Genomic DNA, 25,518 nt, shown 5'->3' on the forward strand with positions numbered 1-25,518 from the left:
CTACGATTGTTAATTAAAATTATTAAGTTTGATTGATTGTTGTGTCTTTTAATTACTAAAGCTGATTATATATAATATTGATATATACACGCCGCGTTATATAGATATACTTTACTAATAGTACTGTACAATTACAATCTCGGTTTCTTTAATTCTTTAGTTTCTTGTTTCTTAATTTCATATTGAAATTCTCCTTTCTTCTTTGGTTCCTTACCTCTATTTACAATATAATGTTGATACGCATTATAAAAAGGATATACAAACCATCTAGAAACCCAATTCATCCCCCAAAGACTGAAAACCACTCTCAAGGGCAATAAAAACTTGGTAATAATATAAGCTAAAGCCCCTTCCATTGCAAAATGTAATTTATCTTCACTCCCGGAAAATTCGAAATGTTGAAAATTATCTTCAATCAATTTATCCACTTTTTCAATCGCCCAACCGGGGATTTCCACGGGTACCAATCCGGGAAATTTATGGAAAAGATACCATAATCCAAGTAATGGTATAATTGCAGATGCTTCATGTAAGATCGTGAATGCTATCCCATTTGAAATTGGTCGTTCTAAAAACCCAGCAGCATATTTATGTGTGAATCTGGGTAATTTTAAAAGAATTGGATGTTTGGTTATACTTTCATATACTTCTCTCGTTGTTTCTTTTGGTTTTGGTTTTGTAAAGATTTTTTGATTTATTAATGTTGTATGAAACGGACGAAGAATTGTAATGGATGATATTGGTGATGATTTTGATGGATTTATAAAGGTGTTTGGCGATATCACTCTGCCTGATTTAATAACATTTCTAAACATCATTGGATGAGTAAATGGGCTATGTTATTCAACGAGATGAGATGTGGGGGTTAAAAAGGTTAGTTCCGGATTGTTTTTATGTGGAGATAACCCACTGGGTATATCGGATAAAAAAATTTTCAACTCTCTATATTAAACAGACAGAAATGGCCGAGGAAATTCACCTCCCACTTCCGCATTGGGTAAAATTGGTCAAGCCGCATACACACGTGATCAAATTTTACTTTTTTTGCTTTCTTTTTTTTTGCATGAGAAAATTAATGTAAAACGACTAAACGATGTTACCAATACTTAACATGAAATATACGAGCAGTTTTTTTATGTTACAGTCGCGCCTTACATTCTAGTCTCTGTCCCACCCAAAAAAAATTATAAATATAATTCAAATTGTCCATTTTTTATTTATTTCAGAATTCTTTCTTTTATAATCTTTCTCACCACTTCTATTTCTTCTTTATATCCACATTCTATTACACAAATATGCCAGTTCCTCCAGTTTATATTGTTGCAGCCGCTAGAACTCCAGTTGGTTCATTCCAAGGTGGATTATCCTCATTAACTTATTCTGATTTAGGTGCTCATGCTGTCAAATCGGCTTTGGAAAAAGTCCCACAAATTAAACCAGAAGATGTTGATGAAGTTGTCTTTGGTGGTGTTTTATTAGCCAATGTTGGACAAGCTCCAGCTAGACAAGTTGCTCTTAAAGCTGGTTTACCAACCAAGACAGTTTGTTCTACCGTTAATAAAGTTTGTGCTTCCGGAATGAAGGCAATTATAATTGGGGCCCAAAATATCATTTGTGGGACTTCTGATATTGTTATTGCTGGTGGTGCTGAATCCATGACTAATACTCCTTATTATTTACCTTCTGCCAGAGCTGGTGCTAGATATGGTGATGCTACTATGGTTGATGGGGTTCAAAAGGATGGATTATTGGATGTTTATGAAAATAAATTAATGGGTGTTGCTGCTGAAAAATGTGCTAAGGATTATAATCTTTCAAGAGATGAACAAGATGAATTTGCTATTAATTCTTATAAAAAAGCTCAAGCTGCTTTAGATGCTGGTAAATTTAAACATGAAATTGCTCCAATCACTATTAAAGGTGTTAGAGGTAAACCAGATGTTGTTATTTCTGCTGATGAAGAAGTTAAAAACTTGAATGAATCAAGATTAAGATCTGCCAGAACCGTTTTCCAAAAAGAAAATGGTACTGTCACTGCTCCAAATGCTTCTAAATTAAATGATGGTGGTGCTGCCGTTATTTTAGTTTCTGAAGCTAAATTAAAAGAATTAAACTTGAAACCAATTGCCAGAATTATCGGTTGGGGTGAAGCCGCAACTGAACCATTTGATTTCACCATTGCTCCATCTTTAGCCGTTCCAAAAGCTTTGAAACATGCCAATGTTTCAGCTGAAAAGGTTGACTTTTATGAATTCAATGAAGCTTTCTCCGTCGTTGGTCTTGCCAATACTAAAATATTAGATTTACCTCCAGCCAAGGTTAATGCTTATGGTGGTGCTGTTGCCATTGGTCATCCATTAGGTTGTTCTGGTGCCAGAATTATTGTTACTTTATTATCTGTCTTGACTCAAGAAGGTGGTAAGATTGGTTGTGCTGGTATTTGTAATGGTGGTGGTGGTGCTTCTTCTATTGTTATTAAGCTTGAACAAGAAGAATCTAAATTGTAGGTTCCTCGGCCATCGTCGTCCTCCTCTTTAAATTGTAATAGATATGAAAAGAAAAAATAACTGTACTTATGTATAGAAGATAGAAAGAAGAAATAAAATATAAAAAAAATCTTTCAAATTGATTTGCGGAACGATTCCTTCTCATTGTAAAGTAACTCTCTTATACTCTTGTATTGAAAAGCGAAAGAAATTTGGGGAAAATGTAGTTTACAGGTAATAGACAAACAAGTTTCTTATGAGAGGCACTTAATAGGTACAAGATCTTTTATGAGAAATATGTGTTAGAAGAATGAAAAGGCAATTGATAAAGATAGCTTGCCTCCATTTTGGGGAGAGTGAAAGTGCGAGCACTTAGAGTTCGATCATGAGTACATGTAAGATATGAAAAAGGACTAGGAATAAATCAAGAAGATCTCTACATGAGGAAACAATATATATGGACACGTACGAAATCACGTATAACGCCATTTTAAGAATACATTAACCAACTTTGTTATTCTACTAGAAACCATAAAACTGTCTATGGCGTTATAGGGATATCTTCAAATGAAGGATGAAGTTGACTTCTTTGAATTTGCAGCCAAATCAAATCGAACTCTTGAACGACATTTGAAAATGCGACATTTCAAATATGTCGCAAATCTAGATCCTTACTCTTAAAATTACTGCAATGAGATTGAGATGACTTTTACAGATTTCATTGATTGTTATGGCAAAATGGTAGATGTGGACTATTTATGGACAAATGAAGAGATTACTTCATTTGAACTCTCAAATCGATTCGAGGACACTTACTTAACTTTTATTATTATTTCATCAGATGAACAAGTTTATCAAAAATTAACTGATTTTATGAAGCCATGGATCAAACATTATCCTTGGATTCATTCCCCACCAACATTTGAACAATTACAACATAAATACAAAAACAAACACAAGAAATCAATAACTATTAACTACATATATGGAGAATTGAACTATCATGAATATTATGATCAGTCAAATTTATTCATCCACATCTTGCAATTATTTACAACCAAAACCAAGAATGTATATATTCATTGCTTTGATTCAGTAGAAATACAACCATTGTTAGTACTATGCCAGGAAATTGTCGATGATGAAATATCCAATGCGTCGGCATCCCAGAATAGAGTTTGGTTACATGATGGAAATATCATTATGTTGAATTCTCACCAAGATGACTCATTTTTACCATTGACCAGGGCCATCCATCAGATCAATAATCGTGATTATACCATAGATAAAAACTTAACCAATGAATTAAATCAAGTAAATGGGAATCTTGAGGTGTTTTTGAGAGATGTGCATGATTTGGAAGTATACATCCCGAGACAAATTGCAAACTTGGTCATGGATGGTACCATTCATGTTTCTGACGCATTATTAGAGCTTGAAGGAGAGCCAGATGAGGATTTCAAACTTGAAGAACCAATCGACCCAATTGAAGTCAAAGTAGCTATCAATAGCATGAATCTTACTGCATTGTTGAGTTTATCTGAATCCAGTGGCCCTTTTTCAATATTTGAACAAAATGCGGCAGTCTTTCTTCATTGTGGATTAGAATCATATATTAAAAAGAATAATATCATCCTATCAGATCGCAACCCAATTCGCAGAAACACCTGCCTATCACGACATATACTCCAAGATGAATTAATCTCAAAGGGATACATCTCGGCTCGGGTTGAAGAAGATAAATCTATTTATGAAGACTTTCAATCTTCAGAGCAGGATGTAAATGAATACTTCATGTTCAACCAACTCCAAGAAATCTTCGAACAGGGTCAAGCTGGGATTGAAGATCTAATGCTTAACTCAGACTACACCGAGTCAGATGATGATGATGATGATGATGATGATGATGATGATAATGATGATGAATCTTCCGACGAGCAATTGAATCGATTTAGATCTGAATACGAGGGGATCACAGGAAGGAAGTTAGATAAAGACAAATTACAAGAGAAATATCAATATTTCAAGGATGAGGTTGCGAGAGCCACTAAGCAAGTGCAGGATGAATTGCAGGATGACCTCACGGGAACTCAATTTGCGGATTTTCCCGAATATATGGCTTCTGCAACAATATTACTGATGATCTTGGAACCGCCGTATAGTGATGATAGTGACTACGTCAGTGATAATGAAGAAGGTGAATATCAGGGTGATATGGATTTTGATGCCTATATGAAATTGAAAAAGAAACTACGTGGAGAGGATACAGGTGATGACGAGATCGATCAGTATTACGATGATTATGATAGTGATGGATGGGAAGATGTTGAAGATTCAGATTTTGATGATGGAGAGGAAGAAGCTGAGGTATATACTGAAGAACCTAAAATTGAAGAACTCGGGAATATGCATTCTGTTAGCGAAAGGGATATTCAAAGCCGTCAACCTTTTAAAGATAACGATACTGAATCGTTAGCAACCCTTTTACAGGGGTTGAAAACAAAAGACGCTAATTTAGAAGATATTCTTAGACGCAAATATAAATAAGTTTATAGCGAACTATGTATGTAAATAGACAAATCCTCACAAAGAGACTAAATTAATTTAAAAATCATTATTATTAGGAATCCTGATTCCTCTTTCATTTAATTGATGTATAGTCCAAATCCAAGTTCTTGCCGCATAATCCATATCATTAGCAATTCTAGAAGGGGTGGCTTCTTGTCCATCCGCCCCGAAATATTTCCCATTATGTTTTTCAACTGTAAAACTTGGATCAAGACTACATTTAGTAACAGCTTCTGCACCTTCTTGACTACTTACGCCAAAGAAATATCCCACAATCTCAAACACACACCAGAATAATATCCCCACGATAGGTAATCTTGTCCAATATGCAAATATATTAGCATTCATTACAAATCCAGGATGTACTGTCATTGAAAGAACTTTTGGATTTCTTAAAGCTAACATTTTCATAAAATGTATTCCTGCAGTTTTGGCCATACCATATCGAAGCCAAGTGAAGATAAAATTTGGTTTATAATTGAATGCTTGACTTAATCTAAAGTATCTAATGGCAAATTGATGTCCTATTGAACTAACATATATCACCCTAGGAGGTGGAGATGTAGGGAATTTATCGGTGGTTTTCTCTAGTATTGGTAATAATTTAGTGGTTAATAAGAACGGTGATACATAATTTGTTTGTAATTGTATTTCAAAATTATCTTTAGTTAACGCAAAAGGTAGAGCCATTGCACCAGCATTATTAATTAATAAATGTAAATGATCTTCAATACTTTTGAAATATTCAACTGCTCGTATAACTGATGATAAACTACTTAAATCAACCTCTAAGAAGAATAAGTCTCCAAGATGTCGAATACTAGAAGCGTCAACGTCGTATTCCTGTATTATTTCCTTTGCCTTCTTCTTTAATTCTTTAATCGACTTTAAACATTGAGATCTACTTCTTCCGGCAATGTAGATGATATATCCGTGAAGATATAAATGTAAAACAGTATAAAATCCAACACCACTATTTCCTCCTGTTATTAGGGCAACCCTTCTTTCTGTCCTAGGATTTAAGAACGGTAGTGCATTCGTATCGAAAGTAGACATAACTAGCAGAAATATATATCTTCAAAGCTTATACTAAATAAACACTTTTAAAAGACCATTATCTATATCTTTCCATGTGTAATTATGTGTAGATAAATAGGCGGGTAACGACGACAAGAAAAAAAAATTTTTAGTTTGAAATCGAAGAAGCAGTATCAATGAGAGCATAATGAGAAGTTTTAGAGTTTTAAAAAAGTTTAGAGATCTTTTTATTTATTAACAAGGACTATTTAATTAGAATAGTGGTTTGTTTTTTTGTTATCATGCTTATAGATTTTTAATGATTTAGAAGAATAGAGAAACAATTTTATTCAATCCCAAGAGTTCCTATGGGGAAACTTGTCGAGTAGTGTAAAAAGACAGACTTAAAAGCCACAATGTTGAGTCTGGATTGTATTTAACATAGCAGTTAAAAGTACTGGATCCGGGAATGTGGGGGCGTCATAGTTGGGAGATAGGGAGATAGGGACGTAAAGGCATCAATTGACGAAGAAGTGAAACTTTAATTGAAATTTAGTGGCTCTAGAAATCTTTGGCTTGAAATTCCCTCCCTGCAAGGGCTTCTTATACACTCTATCTTAGAGGTGAATTTACCAAGCCTAGAATTTGTCTACTCTTTCTTCTTTCTTTATCCCACTTTGTTACGTGGAGATAGAGACGATTGGCTACTTCATAATGAGCTTTTGGAGCTCTCTTACACCTATTTCATTACCACACAAACTTGGAGATACAATCCCATGATAGTTTATTTTTTGTTATTAATTATTAGAAAAGTTTTATTTGTTTTGATTTTCTCAATTTTTTTTTGTTCCTGGCGCGCATTTTTTTCTAATTCACTTCTAGCTTCACATTCTGGTTAAAAAAAATACATTGAGTAAAAAAAGGACTTTTTTGTATTTATAGAGATTTGAATGATATAATTAAGAAGGGGTAATACGTTGATGATTTTATTTCAACTCTAAGCGATTTCATTGATAAGGAAAGTTCAATAACTGTTAGGAAAAGTTTCCACCTAAATGAGCCTTGGGGTTTTGTATCTCATAAAATTTCATATGCGGTTTATAAATCTCCAATAGTTTTCATAAGAAGACGAGCTTGTGAATTGGTAATATTTCATTAAGATCTATAAATGGTAGACGTAAAAATACATAGAAACTATTAAGTAAATTTGACCTTTGTTATTATCTCTTCAAAGATTTCTGCTGGAGTCTTGTTAGTAGTATCGATTGGTATAGCTTCACCCAATTCTTCATCCTTTGGAATTTCCATAATATCATATTGAGACTTAACCATTTCAGATTTCATATAATGACCTTTTCTAGATTCAACACGTTTCACGAGTTCCTCGAATGTAGTGTATAAGAACACAAATCTGAAATTTAATTCAGAAGCTTGAATTGCATTGGCTTTAATAAATTCACGATATATTTTCTTTAACATCGAACAAGTGACCACACAAAGACCAGATTCATTATTTTCATCTAATGCTTTAGTACTGGCAACTTCACTTAATTCCTTTAACCAGCCCCATCTATCTTCATCAGTTAAAGGTTGTCCTCTTGCCATCTTATCAACGTTCTCTTTTGGATGCAAATCATCTCCCTCAATAAGCGGACAATTTAAGTTCTTGGCAAATAGTTCACCTTGAGTTGACTTCCCAGTACCTGCTGGTCCACCAACTACAATAACTGTACTTCTACGTGTCATGATTTCTTGAGATCTTGCCTTTTTCTCTAGATATCTATTCTAAAAGGAATCATAAAAATCTGGGTGGGAATTTCTGGAAATTTAATTTCCAGCAATGCGGACAAACCAACTACAAAAAGTGGGGGATCCAAAATAAGTTTACGTTGAAGGGATCCCCCACGCTAAATAATAAATTCACATAAATTTTCCACTCATTAAATTTATTATGAATCAAATATTATTTCTATTCTATTTACAAGTATTTATAGAGCTTACTTATACAGTTTTTTGGCCCCTTCTAAAATTGGTCCATCCGAGCTTGTTCCATCTACTCGTGGTATCTAATTCCTCAGCAATTCGTTTCTCGATCAACAGCTTGATGTCATGAAGACTTTCTCTGTCTACGAAAATATCTGGAAACCTATGTGCAAGCCATTTGAGCGTAATTACTAGACTGTGCATAGACTCTAGTTTTTCCAATGTTGCCAGGATCTGATCAATGCTGGTGCTTCTTATACTAATTTGCGAGAGAACCTTGAGATCCAAAAATGAAAAGTCAAAGACGGTTTTGGTTTTTGCTGAAGCTATGGCGTCAATGAATTCTCGAACATCCTCAGCTTCGTCGTCTTTTCGAAGCGGAATTCTCGACAATGTGTACTGGTCATGAATCGACATTTTCGCAAGTAAATCGTCTTTCAAAAGACGGGCGTTCTCAATCATACTACCATCACAGATGAAAAAGTGATCTAATTTCGGAATTTTCTTTGTAAACTCTTTCAAGCTAGCTGTGATCAGCAATTCGGGATTCGTATTGACCATATAGTACTGCCAAATATGAGCAGGCGGCCATATACCAGCCTTTTGTATTTTACCTGGACCTGCCTCAAAACATTTCTTTATAAACGCTAGATCCTTTGAATCGAGTGCGGTAACAAACCCTTCCGGGAATGCTTCTTTAGCCGAGTACCTACCCGCACGTCCTCCAATTTGCCTGGCTTCTGAGTTTGTTAATCTAGAACCAAATTTGACAATGTTAGAAAACACAATTCTTTTGATTTTAAGATTTAATCCCATTCCTACTGCATCTGTTGCCACCAAAATATCATGCGAACCATTATTGAATAATTCAGCTTGTTGAGATCTAATTTGGGGTGGTAATGCCCCATAGATAATTGAAACCTTGAAATTTGTAGTCCTCTCAATCATTTGCTTAAGGTCTAAAAGTTTTCTTCTAGAAAAAGCGACAACACAATCACCTTTCTTTAAACTGTCAAGAGTAGCATGCTCATCTTCCACAGTTAACTTTCCTAATCTTTCAAACCGCTTTATATGAAGCTCGTCGCCGGTTAATTTAACTAAGTGTTTAATTATCGGAATAGCGCTTTCTTCTCCACATAGATGAATTTCATCAGCTAACACACCAAGCACTGCATTTGTCCATGCAGCTCCTCTGTCGTCATTTCCAATCATCTGAATTTCGTCAATCACACAAAGGTCCATCTTCTTATGGAGTGGAATCATTTCGATTGTTCCAGAAGTAAGTCCACTAATTTTCCCATGGCGATCAAGTCTAGGAATCACTTCTTCCCCAGTAACTAAATTACATGCAATCCCTTGTTTGTTGAATCTTTCAAAGATTTCACGTCCTAATAATCTTAATGGCCCAGCATAATAACCAGTTTTTGCTTGAGATAACTTAAGAAGTGAATGATGGGTCTTACCACTATTGGTGGGACCAACGTGCATGATAAGTTTTCGCTTCATTTTTCTTGCTAATGGAAACCATTGGGCAGGATTTGAAAAATCAATTTCCTTTTCCTCAAAAGGAGTTGTTTCAATCTTTTGAACATAATATTCCTGATACAATAATTGGCCAAAAATTTGTAATAATAAATCTTGTTTAGTTTCTAATTTATTAAATTCCAAAAAGTTTTTAGGATATTTACCAGCATTAATCAAATATATTAATTGAGTAATATGTTCGATTTTAGGATTTATGAAATCTACCAAAGTAATCCGTGAAATGGGTGTCATTTTGGATTTATCATATGTGAAGCTCTCGAGTTGACGATTGATATTCTCTCTAAATTTTATCATCAAAGAATGTTTGAAAGAATCCGATTCTTCATTTATCAAATTCAATGGATACGTGACTGTGTTTGACTTGAGTTGGTCTTGAAGCCTTAAAAGAGGTGTTTCCACTACCTGCTTAAGTTGATGAAATTTCTCATCTTGAATGGCCTTACTGGAAATATTTCCTTGTTCAGAAGGCGGGACTCGTGTAGCTGTTGCAAAATGACATCGATGGATGCCCGCTGGGCTTCGTTGGATACTTGCATTGATTGGAGTAGCATGCCATAACGCCCGTATTCTCAGCACAACTGGGCCACTGGTTGAACGAAGGAGTATTCTTGCACTCATTTCAAATCCTGCTTTCTAGGGCGATCTGCTATGGTTGTGTGTTCATCCTTATGATGAATTAAAACCTTAGTGAAGTTTTTAGTCCATGGGTAGTGTCCACATACCGAAACCAACCGAAGATGAGACATGGGCACGTGATAGGAATGACTTCCGGTCAGGGTTCATAGAAAATCCACAAACAAAAAAGTTTAAAATAAATTGAGAGAGACTCGTTGCATAACTTCCATTCAAGATTGATGAACTGAACCCTCCACCAAATTAGAATTGATCTTTAGTTGTAGTCGTTTAGAGTTCTTAGAAAAGAGAAACATCTTTTATCTATAGAGTTTATTATTATTATTTCCAATTCACCAATCGTTTGGTTTTAAAGAGAATTAATTTTTGTTTCATATTTTTTTTTAGCAACAATACTACAATAAGTGGATTCAATTGCTAGATGGTCGGAACATCTAGATTTGTTAATGATCAGAACCAGACTGCACAGTTGGCAGCACAGTTTAATGAGTTTTATCTTGGTATAACATCGGCTCAGATAAGTCAAATTGGTAATTATAGAATAATTGAAGAAATTGGAGAAGGAGCATTCGGAAAAGTATACTTAGCAAGACACGTATTGTTAAACATAAAAGTTGTATTAAAATGTGGATTAATAGATGATCCTAATATAGTGCGTGAAATATATTATCATAAGCAATTAAAGCATAAAAATATAGTTAATCTTTATGAGGTTATCAAAACAGAGAATCACCTATGGATTGTATTAGAATATTGTGAAGGAAGTGAGTTATACTACTATATTTACGAAAAGAAAAGATTGGACATTCCAGAATGTCAGAACTTATTCCTTCAGATCGTTGTTGCACTTAAGTATGTTCACTCATTGAATCTAAGCCATCGAGATCTAAAACTAGAAAATATTTTACTAGCAGATAAGAAACGGACTATAATAAAGTTGACCGACTTTGGGTTTGTGCGAGAGTTTAATCCATACAACAGAAAACTATTATCTACAATATGTGGTACTACTGTTTACATGGCTCCAGAATTATTAAAGAATGAAAAGTATTCTGGTTTTGCCGTTGATATATGGTCATTAGGAATAATACTATATGCTATGGTGTATGGCGTTTTACCATTTGACGATGATGATGATATGAAGACACGAACCAAGATCCTTCACGAACAACCAATATATAGCGAAAGGATTCCAGAGGAAGTTAACCAACTAATAAGGAAAATGTTAAATAAAGATCCAAACCAAAGACCTGATTTGAATGAAATATTGAATTCATCCTTTTTGATTGATCATCATACAAAATACTTGGCTCAAAATAGTAAACGAGTTGCAACAGACGCAGAGTCTGTTCTTTCAATCAATCAACATTACAATTGCGCCAAAAGACCCTTTGAATCCAAAATTGAACGTGAACTAGTCAAACGATTACAGCGACTTAACGTGGATATTGACGAACTACAAGCAAGTGTTTTCAATAACGAAATGAATACCCTAACGGCTTTTTATGAATTATGTTTAACTCAGGAGTATTCTCGCAAGAAACAAAAGTATATGCGAGAAAAAAAGCGAAAATATTACGAAGCAAAGACTACATTAAAGAAATCAAGAAAGAGAGTCAAAAGTGCCCTCTCTCTTTCTGACCAGTCAGTTTTAAGTTCACAACCTATTGAAAGAATAATTTCATCTTTGAGTTTAAATTCGTTGAAAAATTCAAGCAAGACAAATTTATCAAAACAAGCTAATGAATATCGAAAGTCAATGGATTTAGACAAGCGAATAGACCCACCTCTGCCGAAGACCGGTAGCGGGTCTACTTTACGACTTGCCTCCAAAGATGATCCTCCAAAGGCATTATTTTCATTGCCAGAGTCACCACAATCACCCACTTCAAATTCAAAAATTTCTTCCAGGTCAAGAAGAGGATCTCGCACTATATCTCCCTCATCAACGAGAGTCGATACTTCCTTGAGACGTTCAGTGTCATTTGTACCTGACGAAAGAAGATTGTCTACGGTATCGTCCAATAAACTGGCAACTAAGAAATCAAGCAGCAAAGCACATATTTTTAATAAGCTTCAATTTTGGAAGAAACATAAGGATCATGACATGCATGAAGATGTTATATCACAGCTGAGTTTACCTTTGAGCACAATAGACTCGGCCGAAAAGCCCTTATCGATGGGGAATCATATTAAGCAAAGCCGAAGTCATGATATCCTTGCATCCACGAGTAACGAACGTATTCGTAAACCTTCATTCTCCATTATTGATACAGAAAAACCAAATATTATGGAAAACCCAGTAGCAAGTCCGTCATTTGAGCATATTCAGCCAAGTAGTCAGACAGGAAGTATAGATGCCCCTCGGACACCTCCAGAGACTAGACTTCGTCGTACCAGACCTTCATCTATGATTTCTCAAGTTAGTGAAATCAGCAGACTAAGTCAATTGTCAACTATGTTGTCCGAATCTGAATTGGATATCTTAGATGAGACTGATACTATGGAAGACGATGACGAAGATGACGAAATGTATGAATCCAGTCTTAATATGTCACACGATAATAGAATACTGTCTACTGGAATGACGCCTAGTTCTAGTCTTGGAGCTACACATAATAAAAGTGGGAATGGAAAAAAGAGACCTGGGTATAGAAGGACAGTTTCATCAGATACGGCATCTTCAACTGGAACCAATCCTGCGATGAGATTGAAATCATCACTCGCAGATCTACCAAGTAATTCTTCAGAAGATATATCTGATCAATCGATCCTTGTTGCTCCAATTCCTACTAAGAATGTCCTACTGGAAGAACCACCTACTATGGATTTGTCTCCTCTCCCTGATTTTGCCAAGATGAGATCAATGAAAAGTGTAAATAACAATGCATCATTTTTTAACAATTTACCATCACCTGGAACTACATTTGCCGACCAACAACCATATTATCGTACTCATTCTCCACCATTAGGTGGGTATAAGTTGGGAAATAGAAAGCCGATGAAGCCTGTGTTTGAAAATAAGAATGAAAGCGTTAAACAGGTTAAAAGACGCACTAATCCTAGTCCAACCTTCTTCCAAGCTACATCATCACCTTCTCCAAGGGTATATGAAGAAACAAGACAAGTTGAACATTGGATTCAGAGTTCTAATTATCATAGTAATTTGAAACCAACGTATGAGCCTGTCATAGATGAAGAAGATGAAGGTAGTGATATGTAGAGATTCTATAGATGTTACTGTATAGCAAGTAGAAATGAATTTAATGACTTTAGTGATTGCAAAATTTTGAACTTGGTACACTACTTTAATCCTGCATATTGACCGCGACTGGAAAATTTTTTTTTCACTTTGGGCTTTAATATTTTTGTATGAGAAGTGGCATTTAAGGAGAAGAGGCAACCCACTTTAAGGACACACCAAAGGAGTCATGGCATCTGTTGTTGTAGTGAATAATGAATTAAGAGATTCCGTTAAGGAATACTCCCAAATTATTGATGGAATAAATAAGAATACTGAATTTTCTCAAAGTATTTCTTCATACTTAGAAAAGGAAGAAATCTCCAACAAATCAGAATTATTAAACAAGGTATATGGTGTTTCTACTAGTGAAAACTTCAAGAAATTGACAGATAAAGAGTTTGAACCAGCTTTCTACTTGTTGCTTCATATTGCTTCCGAACTTTCAAGTAGTCAAGAAGTATTAGATAATGCTGAATCACCAATCATTAAAGTATTGTTGGAAACTGACCCTGCCCAACCACCATCATTAAGAGATAGAAGATCTATAAAATCAGCAACCATCTTATCTGTCTTAAGTACAATCTTCAACTTAGTTCCAGGTGCCTCCAAGACTAGAATTACTCTCTTGAAAGAGATTTTGAGAGTTATCAAAACTTCAGGAATTGATTTTGCTTTAATTCAAGATAATGTTTCATCCAATTTAATCCATTGGTTAAAACAAGCCAATAGTGATGATTCAGAAATTAGAAGTATATTCTGGCAATTAATTAATTTGGATAATCAATTCTCCAAAAAATCTTTGGATTTAATTAAATCATTCACAAATCAATATGAATTAAATTCTGGAGAATTAAATCAACTTATCACATTTGCATTATCATCCCAACAAGTCGATGTCTCGTTCTTAGTCAACAACAATGTTGCTCAAGCTTTAAAGAACGAACAACAACAATTATCTACCATCTTTAACAAATATGTTCGTGGAGAAATTATCACCATTGAAGAAATTCCAACTGAATTACCAGCTGATTTCATTCATAAAAAATCCAAGATTTTAAACTTGGCCAAATACTTTGCTGATGCTTCATCCTCCCCAGAACATGATGATATTGTTTTTAAATATAGTGAAATCCCAAATGTTCAATCTGGTGTTGAATTTGAACAATTATTAATCGAAGCCATTAAGGCCGGTGTTATTGAAGGAAAATTGAATCAAGTTGAAGAATCATTTTATTTGAGTAGAGTTAATAGATTTATTTTAGCAGGTGAAGACAATTCTAAGAATTGGATTGCTGTTAAGGCTGCTTTACAACAATGGAAAGATGCTTTAACTAATATTGATGAAGCCGTTGCTGGAGCTAGAGAAAGCATTGTTGGTAGTACTGCTAACTAGACGTTTCACTTTTAATTGTGTATTTTTCGTTTTACTACTAACTTCTATTGTACCATAATAATATACTAATGTCTATTCCGTTTTCAAGGTTTAATATAAACACATTATATACACAACATTTATACATTTTTTGAACAGATTGGGATCTATTCTCTCTCGTTGTCAAGAACAACTAAAAATCCTCCTACTAAATGTAATGATCCACATACAAACACTTCTAATTCCTCTTTCTGTGCTTCTGATTTCAAGTAATTAAGACAAGTTTCAATATCCGGAAGTACATGTCTAGTTGCCCGATTCCCATCCAATTCTTTCCAAGTTTTGCTGAAATCATGTTGAATCTCAAGTTTCTTAACTGTATCTTCAGAGGTATTCTTTGAAAGCAATTCAGCACTATACTGACCTGAAGACCAAGTTATATTTGGAGTGAAAATCACATCTGAAAATTCAATCTTGGGTTCAGAATTATGTAAAACTTGATAAAGCTGTTGAAGTAATTCACGATAGTTTTCTCGTCCTTGTTGGTTAAATAATAGCACCTTTCTCTTGTTCTTAGTTTCTGATTTGGATTGCTCTTGTTTAAACCAAGTAGTTGCGGCAGTTATTGATTCCATAGTATGAGCACCGTCAATATACCAAGTTATTCCTTCGTATCCAGGCTTGTTCTTGATGATTTGACATCTCCCTGGCCAATCTACATTCCCGAGACCAGTGATAAACTTGTCAGATAATTTCTTGATTGATCCCTCGGGGTTAAATTCCGGTAAATCTTCTGTTATACCTATTGATTTCAAATGGGTAGTGGCTAATCTCACTGCCAATGCGGCATTGGCACCTTGGAAGTCTCCCAATAATCCCAACTTGACGTCTTTTGGTAAGTCGGACTCTACGAATTGTAACGATGAAGCCTGCAATTCTTTTGCTCTCTTCTCGATCAATTCATGAGTTTGGGGATATTCAACTTGCTCAGAAACAAATGCCGGGGTATCTTTTTTAAAGATACCAGTTTTATTTTCAGTAATGCTTTCAATTGTATTTCCCAACATAAACGTGTGATCAATTCCTAAGGCCGAGATTCCAGTAACGGTTGGTTTATCAATAATATTTGTAGTATCATAAGTCCCACCTACACCGACTTCGTAAATAGCGGTATCTATACCTTCTTGCATAAATACATGAAATGACAACACGGTTAAGTATTTGAAATACATAGGTTTCACTTGATCACAAGGTTGCAAACTTGGCCATTTATTTGGATCAGAAGTAGTTGTTGATAATCTATCCCATACTTCAAAAAAGTATTTTGTGAATTTATCTTCATTAATTGGTTGTCCATTAATTCTAATTCTTTCTCGAACTGATTTCAAATGAGGTGAAGTATATAAACCAATTTTGGAAATATGTTGAGGACGATATTGATTTAAAATAGATTCAGTAAACGCACAAGTTGATCCCTTTCCTTTGGTACCAGTTACATGAATAATATTCAATTTATTAAAATCGGAAGGTTTATATCCAATTCTTCTTGTATATTCGTATACTTCTCCAATTGAGAGTTCATTTCTATTTACACTTGGACCTAACTTTTTCATGGCTTCAATTGAAGCAAAATTGGATTGAAGAGAATTTAAGGCATTAATTGCATCCTTATAAGTTCTTAAACTTCTCATTTCAGATGTTGGATCACTTGGTGTTTCACTCATAGATGCAAAAAAAATGAACAAACCTAATAGCTGGAGTATACGAAGGAGGCTATACGAATCGGGTGTACGAAGTCTTTCTTGAAGAAGTCAAAATGGTGAGAAAAACTGTCAGACCCTTGTAGACCAAAATAGGAAATTTGGCATGAGCCTCACATAATGTATTGCTCATACATTTCTAAAGAATCTTTGAGATGGAAATACAGCATTCTGAATTTTATAAGCAGTTATACATCTGATCCTTCAAAGGGTCTTCCTGTGTTACAAATCATGAAATTTTGAAAGGCAGGAAGAACGCGTTATGTTTATGGATTTTATTGGTTGCAAAATGAGTTTGTTGGAAAATTCTACCAAAAAAAGTAACACACCTTAGTCAAGTGCATGAAACCAAAGCTATTTAATTTGAAGGAGTGATATTGTGTTAGCAATGACATCAGACTTCTTTAATCACTCTGTCAGCTTTATAAGCAGTGGCCAACTTGGAGCATTCCTTAAAGAGTAGCACTCTACAATTGGAGCCGAAGTCGGTTCTCCAGGTAGGCTTTTGTAACAAAGTCGTGTACAAATGACAAAAACATAAACTTATGACACAAATGACACAAACCAGAAAAAGATGAGTCAGAAAACATTTCTCTCCTTTTAAACTATGTAAGATTGGATGTTAAAAGGAGAAAATACAAAAGAAAATCTTCCACACTTTCAGTTTCTATTTCTCTCTGCTTTTCCAACTTACAAGGGATTCATATTTTCATATAAGTCACTTTATAAATAAACAAACAATTCGGAATCATCAACTGATTACAAAACGAATAAACAAAAACAGTCATCACGATTTTACTAATTTACTTACTTTAATTTTTTAACATTATATTTACCATAAAGAAAGAGAAATCTACAATGTATTACATCATTTAAAGGAGATTATCTTTCTACAACATTTATACATTTATATATATCGTGATTCCCCCCCGTTTATTGATTACTACTACTGCTGCTACTACCACCCAGGTTTTTTTAATTCGTAATTCTTGAAACTAACTTTTGTATATTATTCACAAGTTTCAAGATTTTGGTTTATTAGATATTTTCATATAAAAAGGTTTTTATTATTTTCATTTCCCCAGTCAAGTTGGTTTAAATATTTTGAATTTACTAACTTAAAAAGAAGTATCTGAATTAGAATTCATTATATCCTTATTTAGATTATATTAACAGAGAGAAAACATACAAATAATCTTCTGCAAGTTTTCCCCCAATATGATTGATGACAATATTTATAAGAATCCTATTCAAAATACTTCGAATCTTAGCACTAACAACACATATTATAACAAGATGAACAACATTACCCATCCCCATCATAACCAATTTCGATTTTTCCCAGATGCAGAAACAACTTCCTCACTTGATATCTCATCTGTACAAAATAATGAGGACTTGAATGACGATTTCAGTGAATTCATTGACATTCCAAATTTAGTCAGTGATGATGAATCAGGAGACGATGACAATGTTCTGATTAATACTTTCCGTTCCCTTTGGAAGAATTCAGGTAGGATAACACCAGCAACTACAGTTCAAAGTTCTTTTGTTGAACAACAACCAACGCCACCTACCCAACAAACACAATCTGTTTCAAGTAATAACAAAGAGTCTATACTATCCAAGGCTGCGACACCTATATTACAAACTCAACGAATTCAACAACCCGTTAAGAAACAAACCCCATCTCAACTTAAAATTCAACCAAAGGAACATACGATCGTCGTCAAACAAGAACACACTGAACGTCTTCATGCCCGCCCATCTCAACAAGTTAAAAAATCCATTCCTGCATCCACAGCCCTAACCACTACTACAACCAAATCACAACAGCTTTCGCCAGAACAATTTAAGAATGAACGTATCCAATTGATGACAATTATAGTTAAATATATTGCAACCAAGATCCATAATTCATTCCCACCTGAATCCCCACGTCAAATGAAACCCAATGAACTTCCATTAGATAAATTCTTATTATTATTGACATGTAGATTACAATTAACATTACCATTATTTATGAAGGGTATAATTTATTTATTTAGATATATGGATATCATTTATTTATTAAGATATCTTAATCAATCTAATAATTTCATAAATTATAAAGATATGGGATTTGAATTAAAGAAATTGATTGTTGGATGTTTTAAATTAACTATATTAAAAGAAAGAAGAATTCATAAAGATCGTTTTAATTATAATTGGCATCAAATTACTGGGTTAACTAATCAAGAAACTAATTCAATTGTCAAGAAAATCGTTAGTAGAATGAATGGAAAATTGAATATTAAAGATGTTGAATTAGTTAGAATGAAATCCGAATTGTTTAGATTTGTTAAAATGGTATCCACTGAAGTCTAGAAAGACATTGCTAAGAAGATACGTTTATTCCATATTGATTATGGGTGTTGTTTGTTTATTCTTTGTTATATTATGCTTGCTTGTTTGTTGTTATTATTCATTTGTTAACAGGTTTGTCTATTATGACATGTTTTCTTCTCCCCCTCCTTCATCTATAAGTTTTATATAGTGTGTGTATAGTATTTCAATTTTATTATGTGTTTTAAAAACTTGAAGCTCAGATAGGCAAACAGAAGGGGAGCCTTAATGATCTCTAATATGTTCACTTGAGAATATAGCTGTTTCTTGCAACTAGAAATTGTCGTGTTTTTGCAACCATGTTAAACTGGAAGAAAAAAATGTCTGAAATCTGAGACCGAAAACGTCCAATTGGGAATTTCCACTGTTTTCCAGATTTGTCTTTCCCGTCAGGCACTAATTACATATAGTTTTATTATAGGAATACATAAGAAAGAATGTAATAATAGTTAACAGACTAGATTATGTTTCTTTCAAATAATCTTCACAAATTACCAAAGACATAATTTCCTCTTATAAACCCTTTCTAAGCTTTTTTAAAATACATCACCATTTTCAAAACTATCCAATCCGCGACTTGGCGTTGATAATCATCCAACACGTCATTCTGTTATTAGTGGATATAGTAGTAGCTTCAGGGAATAGTTAATCTCATTGAGAAAGTAACAATGATTTAACGAGAATGGGGCATTCACACAAAGTGTTTTGGCTGGATCAAGCAGTTCAGAGCGAGTACGAGAATAAATTTGCATGTCGTCGAGTCTCTAATGATCCATTATCTAGTAAAGAGTCTGCTTTAATTGGAGGTCAGTAAGCTGTAGGATGTTCATTATAATTGATCTGGCCATACATCTAATTGCAGTATAATTGAATTATCCCAGCCAAGATTCAACATTCCGTACGTCCAGTTGGTTGGTAATTCAATTCCGAAATATACTCCATTCGCGACAGCCGATAAGCATAATTTTTGGGACATATGTCACGTGAAGATAATTTTCGCAGTCAGTTGATTTAAATTTATTTATGGCATTTCGGAACTATGAGTCATAAAAATTCTCATACTATATTACATGTAATACCAGTGATATGCCATACTAAATAACTGAATATATGCACCAACGAAGCCTCACAAGTAAAACTGGATAATATGCTCATGTACATAGTATGATTTCATAACCAATGGAAAGGGGGTGCGTTTCATATTTGAAACAAAAGGCCGTAAAAATAAATAGAATTTTACTCATTGATTTTTTGTTAGGGAAATTGATTTGATTATATTAAAATTTAAATTATGAGTCATAATTTTTCAGTGGCAGTAGTCAACAACAATGGAAAAAAATAAATTGCGATAGAAGTGCGGATTGCCGCTGATTACCCGATTGGGAAAGGTGACTGATTAAAAAAAAAATTATTTTAATCAAATTACACCTTCTATTTCTTCTCTTACTCATACAACTAGTAGAATAAATTTAATTGAAAAATTTTTCATTTCTCTCACTGCAATTCTCCTTATTATATAAATTATAATCCTTAATTCTTTTTTTCAATTTTTTTATTTCTTCTTCTTCTTTCTTCCTTTCTCCTCTATTTTCATCCCTATCTATCTTAATTACAATACACACACATACTTACAATGTCTGTTGCATCAAATCCTTATCCAGGTGTAGGAAGACTAAAGAATAGTTTACAATCGTCTAAGCTTCAATAGCTTACAACTTTAAGAGAAGGTGAACAATTCGCCAATGCATTCTTCACAACTGAAAAGAAGATTGAAATTGCCAAGGCATTGGATGATTTCGGTGTTGATTATATCGAATTAACTTCCCCAGTTGCTTCTGAACAATCTCGTCGTGATTGTGAAGCCATTTGTAAGTTAGGTTTAAAGGCTAAGATCTTAACTCATATTAGATGTCATATGGATGATGCTAGAGTGGCGGTCGAAACTGGTGTTGACGGAGTTGATGTCGTTATTGGTACTTCCCAGTTTTTAAGAAAGTTTTCTCATGGTAAAGATATGAATTATATTGCTCAATCTGCAATTGAAGTTATTGAATTTGTTAAATCAAAGGGTATTGAAATAAGATTCAGTTCCGAAGATTCTTTTAGATCAGATATTGTTGATTTATTGAACATTTACAGAACTGTTGACAAGATCGGTGTGAATAGAGTCGGTATTGCTGATACTGTCGGTTGTGCTAACCCAAGACAAGTTTATGAATTAGTCAAGACCTTAAAGTCTGTTGTTTCATGTGATATTGAATGTCATTTCCATAACGATACTGGATGTGCTATTGCTAACGCCTATACTGCCTTAGAAGCTGGTGCTAAATTAATCGATGTCTCAGTGTTGGGTATTGGTGAACGTAATGGTATTACTCCATTAGGTGCCTTGATGGCCAGAATGATCACTGCTGATCGTGATTACGTCTTATCTAAATATAAATTACACAAGTTGAGAGATTTAGAAAACTTGGTTGCTGATGCCGTACAAGTGAATATTCCTTTCAATAACCCAATTACTGGTTTCTGTGCCTTTACTCACAAGGCTGGTATTCATGCTAAAGCTATATTGGCCAATCCTTCAACTTATGAAATCTTAAACCCAAGCGATTTCGGTTTAACCAGATATATTCATTTTGCTAACAGGTTGACTGGTTGGAACGCTATTAAATCAAGAGTTGATCAATTGAATTTGAATTTAACTGATGATCAATGTAAGGAAGTCACAGCCAAGATTAAATTATTGGGTGATGTCAGACAATTGAATATTGACGATGTCGATTCTATAATTAAGGATTATCATGCCGAACAACAAACAACTCCAGCCTTAAAGCCAGTGGCTAATGGTGCTGAAGATGTGGAGGATGAACCTGAAGCTAAGAAGCAAAAGACGAATTAGATAAAATAGTTTTAGCTTCAGACGTCCCATATTAGGTCCTTTCGAATTATTATCATTTTTTTTTCATTTCTGTGCTGGGAATTACATGTTTATTTTAACGATTTTGGTTTTGTCTGACTTTCTTATATATGTATGTAAAGATTGTATTTTAGAATTTATATTATTAGTGTCTCGAACCATATCGCTGTAGCCATATCAACATGCAACTCTAATAATCCCCAACATGATTACGATATTTGAAACAAGAAATCAGTAAAAATACATTTGTAGTCGGAGAAATGTGACATATAGTAGTGAATGAGACTCAAAAGATTCAATTAAACAAGGGCATATTTAATTATTTACGAAATATAAACTAAAGCTATATATAGAAAAGATCAAAAAACAAACAAGAATTTCTTATAAACTAAAGCAACATCACAATCGAGAAGAAAATAACAAACAGTGACACCAATCCTAAAGATCCACTATCTGCCAAAACCATCGTTTCTTCTGGTTCTGGTTTTTGCGAAGCTACTACCTCTGGTTGTTCGGGAACTGGAGCAGGTTGTTCTGGAGCAGGTTGTGGAGCAGGTTGTTCTGGAGCTGGAGCAGGACGAGGATTTTCTGGAGCAGGGCTAGGTTGAACCGAGCAAGGTTTGCCTGTAGGACAAGAATGGACAGGAACAGGAACAGGTTGTTTATCTGTCTTTGTTGGAGCAGCAGGACTAGGTTGTGTCTTTGGAGAAATAACAGCACCAGGCTGTTCAACGGTCTTAGTTGAAGCAATCCAAGTTGTAGTAACTGAACATGTTTTATTTTCACAAACCGTCACTGTTTTAACTCTACCGTCTTTTGTACATTCAGGAACACTTATAGTAGTGGCAGTGGTAGTCCGTTCGTAGAGAAACGTCTTCCAATGGCATAAGCATACTGGGGATAATCTCTGACATTGTTTCACACATTTTGTAGATACATCAATTTCACTCTTCTCAGAGGGCAGTGAACCTGGCGACAGTGGTGATTTCGGTCTTGGTGTTGAATCCAACAGCTCTACCGTCTCTTCATCTGGCGAAGTAGTTGGCTTGGATTCAGGTTCATCAGCAGTTGTTACTTCATCTGGAGTGATCTCAGGAGTAGTTTCTGGTTCATCTGGAGTAGTAGCATCAACTGGTGTAGATTCAGGTTCACCAGGTGTAGATTCAGGTTCACCAGGTGTAGATTCAGGTTCACCAGGTGTAGATTCAAGCTCACCAGGAGTACTTTCGTGATCAGCAGGTGTTGATTCTGGTTCAATAGGTGTTGATGCTGGATCAGCAGGCGTAGACTCTGGGTCAACAGGTGTAGATTCTGGATCAACAGGTGTGCTTTCGGGATCAACAGGTGTAGGTTCGGGATCAATAGGTGTCGATTCTGGATCGACAGGTGTGCTTTCGGGATCTTCAGGTGTACTTTCAGGATCGACCGGTGTAGGTTCTGGATCAACAGGTGTACTTTCAGGATCTTCAGGTGTAGATTCTGGATCTTCAGGTGTAGGTTCTGGATCAACAGGTGTACTTTCAGGATCTTCAGGTGTAGGTTCTGGATCAACAGGTGTACTTTCAGGATCTTCAGGTGTAGGTTCTGGATCAACAGGTGTACTTTCAGGATCTTCAGGTGTACTTTCAGGATCTTCAGGTGTAGATTCTGGATCGACAGGTGTGCTTTCGGGATCTCCGGGCGTACTTTCAGGATCATCAGGTGTACTTTCAGGATCTTCAGGTGTAGATTCTGGATCGACAGGTGTGCTTTCGGGATCAACAGGTGTAGGTTCGGGATCAATAGGTTCATAGCAGAGAACACTAGCCGTTTCTCCAGGTGTTGCGGTGTAAATAAGGGTACAAGATGTACTATCTCCATGGTATTCAGTAGTAACAGTAACAGTTGGAATTGGAACCTCAACAAGAATTGTAACTGTTAGAGCACCTTCATCATAAGGAAGGGTAGAAATCCTATGACCATCCCCAGTGGAAGTTACATATTCATACTTGGTCCCTTCAGCCTCTGGAGGTTCGTAATCTACATAAGCTTCCCAAGCAAGGATTAACAGCTTATCTTCTTCGTCAATCGAATCAGCACATGTGTATCTATTAACATATTGCATAACATATTGTTCTAAACCCGAAGGAGGAATAAGTATTGAGTCCATAAAGGGTCTATATCCTGCAGGGATTTCCCCATAATTAACGGTAATATTAGTTTCGGTACATTCAACCTCAAAGGGATACGGAGAAGCATTTGCTGGAATGAACCAATCGTTTAACTGGTCTGTAATGGCAGCTTTCACACTGTCACATATGAAACTACCACCACTTCTTAAATTCATTCCTAGAGTACCTGATTTATAGCCGTTTTCACAATTACCAGCCAAAAGATCATGAGCCTGATAGCGAGAGTCTGGTATCTCTCTATTGTGGAACACAATATCATCTACCGGTGGTCCAAGAGCTCCCCCTTCGAAAACAGCAGTGGCTTCTAGAAGATCCCCACTATTATCAGTAAAGCGGATCGTATTTTCTCCTTCTTGGAAATATTCGGCACATATTAAATCACTATCGCCCGAAGTTCCTCCAGCGTTGAACACAACAGGAAATTCAACCTCCCCTTGGACCAAAAGATCTGGGGTCACCGTATCTTCAATAGTACATTTCAAATACGAATAGAATAACAGCACTTCCCCATGAACTGGAAGACAAGTGGCATAAACAATATCTCCCGCTCTTAATTCAATCGGATCATCATAACTAGTGACCTTGTAAACGCACAACATGTATAATTCAAACGTATCTCCTGGAGCAACTTTTGAACCATCAATCTCCCAAGACATATCAACAGCCCATTCAGTAAAGGTGGGACCGGCAAATGGCCAATCATCATAATCATCACTGAACTCAATTGAATTCACACTTTTAAATATATCGTCGACCAGACGGCGCTGTGTTTCGAACTTTTTACGTTAATTACGTTCATTTAAATCGTTGTTTTTTTCCATGTTTGTAGAAAGATTATTGGAATGTACTCTGCGAAGGGCAATCCTTCTCATTATATAGTCATTCCCCGGTTCTATAATTAGCGTAAATTTCACATTGAATAAAAACCGGTACGAATATCAATGGCGCGATGCATTTTGCGGCAATCTCACATATTAAGTGAGAAATTTCAACTGAAACGAATAAGAAGTTTCAGGAGATTTGATACAGAAGTCGGTTATTCAAATTATAATACGTGACCAGGGCTGTGAATGATATGCGAAAATTAGAGGTGGGACAGGTAACGCAAATGGTCCGGAATCTCAAAAACAAAAAATTCCATATGAATTTCTAACAAACACTGTAACTCTAACTACAAAGAGAGTCCACCATGATCCCATGACAAAGCGGTTTGACCTATCGGGGTTTCTTTGTTAGCTTGTATAACAGTGTATAAAAGTATTAATAAACATAGGTTTAGCTATTTGTCTAAAAAAAATAAAGTTAAAGTTAATGATGAAACTTTAATTTCTACAGTCGATGCTGGAACTTAAAAAGCTAAATTTGATGAACGTGCCCTTGTATTCTGAACTCCGTCAGATACCATTTCCACTGGAATCTTGAATTTTTTTTGCAGCC

The 25,518-nt window shown here is 35.0% G+C and overlaps 12 protein-coding genes across 12 annotated transcripts; 6 read left to right on the top strand and 6 right to left on the bottom strand. All coding sequences in view use genetic code 12, as the record gives it.

Moving 5' to 3' along the window:
• Window positions 1–131: 131 nt before the first annotated feature.
• Window positions 132–818, bottom strand: J8A68_005972 (uncharacterized protein; the record flags this gene model as incomplete). The annotated part of the gene is made up of 1 exon (XM_049410096.1): window positions 132–818. One exon carries the CDS (start codon window positions 816–818, stop codon window positions 132–134), a length of 687 nt encoding a protein of 228 aa, XP_049260786.1.
• Window positions 819–1,295: 477 nt separating this feature from the next.
• ERG10 (acetyl-CoA C-acetyltransferase) lies at window positions 1,296–2,507 on the top strand (the record flags this gene model as incomplete). The annotated part of the gene is made up of 1 exon (XM_049410097.1): window positions 1,296–2,507. One exon carries the CDS (start codon window positions 1,296–1,298, stop codon window positions 2,505–2,507), a length of 1,212 nt encoding a protein of 403 aa, XP_049260787.1.
• Window positions 2,508–3,188: 681 nt separating this feature from the next.
• J8A68_005974 (uncharacterized protein) lies at window positions 3,189–5,033 on the top strand (the record flags this gene model as incomplete). Its single annotated transcript, XM_049410098.1, has 1 exon — window positions 3,189–5,033. The coding sequence occupies one exon, from the start codon at window positions 3,189–3,191 to the stop codon at window positions 5,031–5,033; it is 1,845 nt and encodes a 614-aa protein (XP_049260788.1).
• A 57-nt stretch (window positions 5,034–5,090) lies between these two features.
• Window positions 5,091–6,110, bottom strand: J8A68_005975 (uncharacterized protein; the record flags this gene model as incomplete). Its single annotated transcript, XM_049410099.1, has 1 exon — window positions 5,091–6,110. One exon carries the CDS (start codon window positions 6,108–6,110, stop codon window positions 5,091–5,093), a length of 1,020 nt encoding a protein of 339 aa, XP_049260789.1.
• Window positions 6,111–7,268: 1,158 nt separating this feature from the next.
• J8A68_005976 (gluconokinase) lies at window positions 7,269–7,817 on the bottom strand (the record flags this gene model as incomplete). Its single annotated transcript, XM_049410100.1, has 1 exon — window positions 7,269–7,817. One exon carries the CDS (start codon window positions 7,815–7,817, stop codon window positions 7,269–7,271), a length of 549 nt encoding a protein of 182 aa, XP_049260790.1.
• A 255-nt stretch (window positions 7,818–8,072) lies between these two features.
• SUV3 (ATP-dependent RNA helicase) lies at window positions 8,073–10,217 on the bottom strand (the record flags this gene model as incomplete). The annotated part of the gene is made up of 1 exon (XM_049410101.1): window positions 8,073–10,217. The coding sequence occupies one exon, from the start codon at window positions 10,215–10,217 to the stop codon at window positions 8,073–8,075; it is 2,145 nt and encodes a 714-aa protein (XP_049260791.1).
• Window positions 10,218–10,653: 436 nt separating this feature from the next.
• On the top strand, window positions 10,654–13,455 carry J8A68_005978 (non-specific serine/threonine protein kinase; the record flags this gene model as incomplete). Its single annotated transcript, XM_049410102.1, has 1 exon — window positions 10,654–13,455. The coding sequence occupies one exon, from the start codon at window positions 10,654–10,656 to the stop codon at window positions 13,453–13,455; it is 2,802 nt and encodes a 933-aa protein (XP_049260792.1).
• Window positions 13,456–13,663: 208 nt separating this feature from the next.
• J8A68_005979 (uncharacterized protein) lies at window positions 13,664–14,869 on the top strand (the record flags this gene model as incomplete). Its single annotated transcript, XM_049410103.1, has 1 exon — window positions 13,664–14,869. The coding sequence occupies one exon, from the start codon at window positions 13,664–13,666 to the stop codon at window positions 14,867–14,869; it is 1,206 nt and encodes a 401-aa protein (XP_049260793.1).
• Window positions 14,870–15,015: 146 nt separating this feature from the next.
• On the bottom strand, window positions 15,016–16,572 carry J8A68_005980 (tetrahydrofolate synthase; the record flags this gene model as incomplete). Its single annotated transcript, XM_049410104.1, has 1 exon — window positions 15,016–16,572. One exon carries the CDS (start codon window positions 16,570–16,572, stop codon window positions 15,016–15,018), a length of 1,557 nt encoding a protein of 518 aa, XP_049260794.1.
• A 1,332-nt stretch (window positions 16,573–17,904) lies between these two features.
• On the top strand, window positions 17,905–18,975 carry J8A68_005981 (uncharacterized protein; the record flags this gene model as incomplete). The annotated part of the gene is made up of 1 exon (XM_049410106.1): window positions 17,905–18,975. The coding sequence occupies one exon, from the start codon at window positions 17,905–17,907 to the stop codon at window positions 18,973–18,975; it is 1,071 nt and encodes a 356-aa protein (XP_049260795.1).
• Window positions 18,976–20,626: 1,651 nt separating this feature from the next.
• Window positions 20,627–21,892, top strand: LYS22 (Lys22p; the record flags this gene model as incomplete). The annotated part of the gene is made up of 2 exons (XM_049410107.1): window positions 20,627–20,656; window positions 20,702–21,892. The coding sequence occupies 2 exons, from the start codon at window positions 20,627–20,629 to the stop codon at window positions 21,890–21,892; spliced, it is 1,221 nt and encodes a 406-aa protein (XP_049260796.1).
• Window positions 21,893–22,298: 406 nt separating this feature from the next.
• Window positions 22,299–25,280, bottom strand: J8A68_005983 (uncharacterized protein; the record flags this gene model as incomplete). The annotated part of the gene is made up of 2 exons (XM_049410108.1): window positions 22,299–24,816; window positions 25,270–25,280. The coding sequence occupies 2 exons, from the start codon at window positions 25,278–25,280 to the stop codon at window positions 22,299–22,301; spliced, it is 2,529 nt and encodes an 842-aa protein (XP_049260797.1).
• Window positions 25,281–25,518: the final 238 nt, after the last annotated feature.

Source organism: Hemisphaericaspora subhashii (assembly GCF_019202705.1).
Source record: "Hemisphaericaspora subhashii strain CBS 10753 chromosome Unknown scaffold10, whole genome shotgun sequence".
NCBI classification, from domain to species: Eukaryota; Fungi; Ascomycota; class Pichiomycetes; order Serinales; family Debaryomycetaceae; genus Hemisphaericaspora; species Hemisphaericaspora subhashii.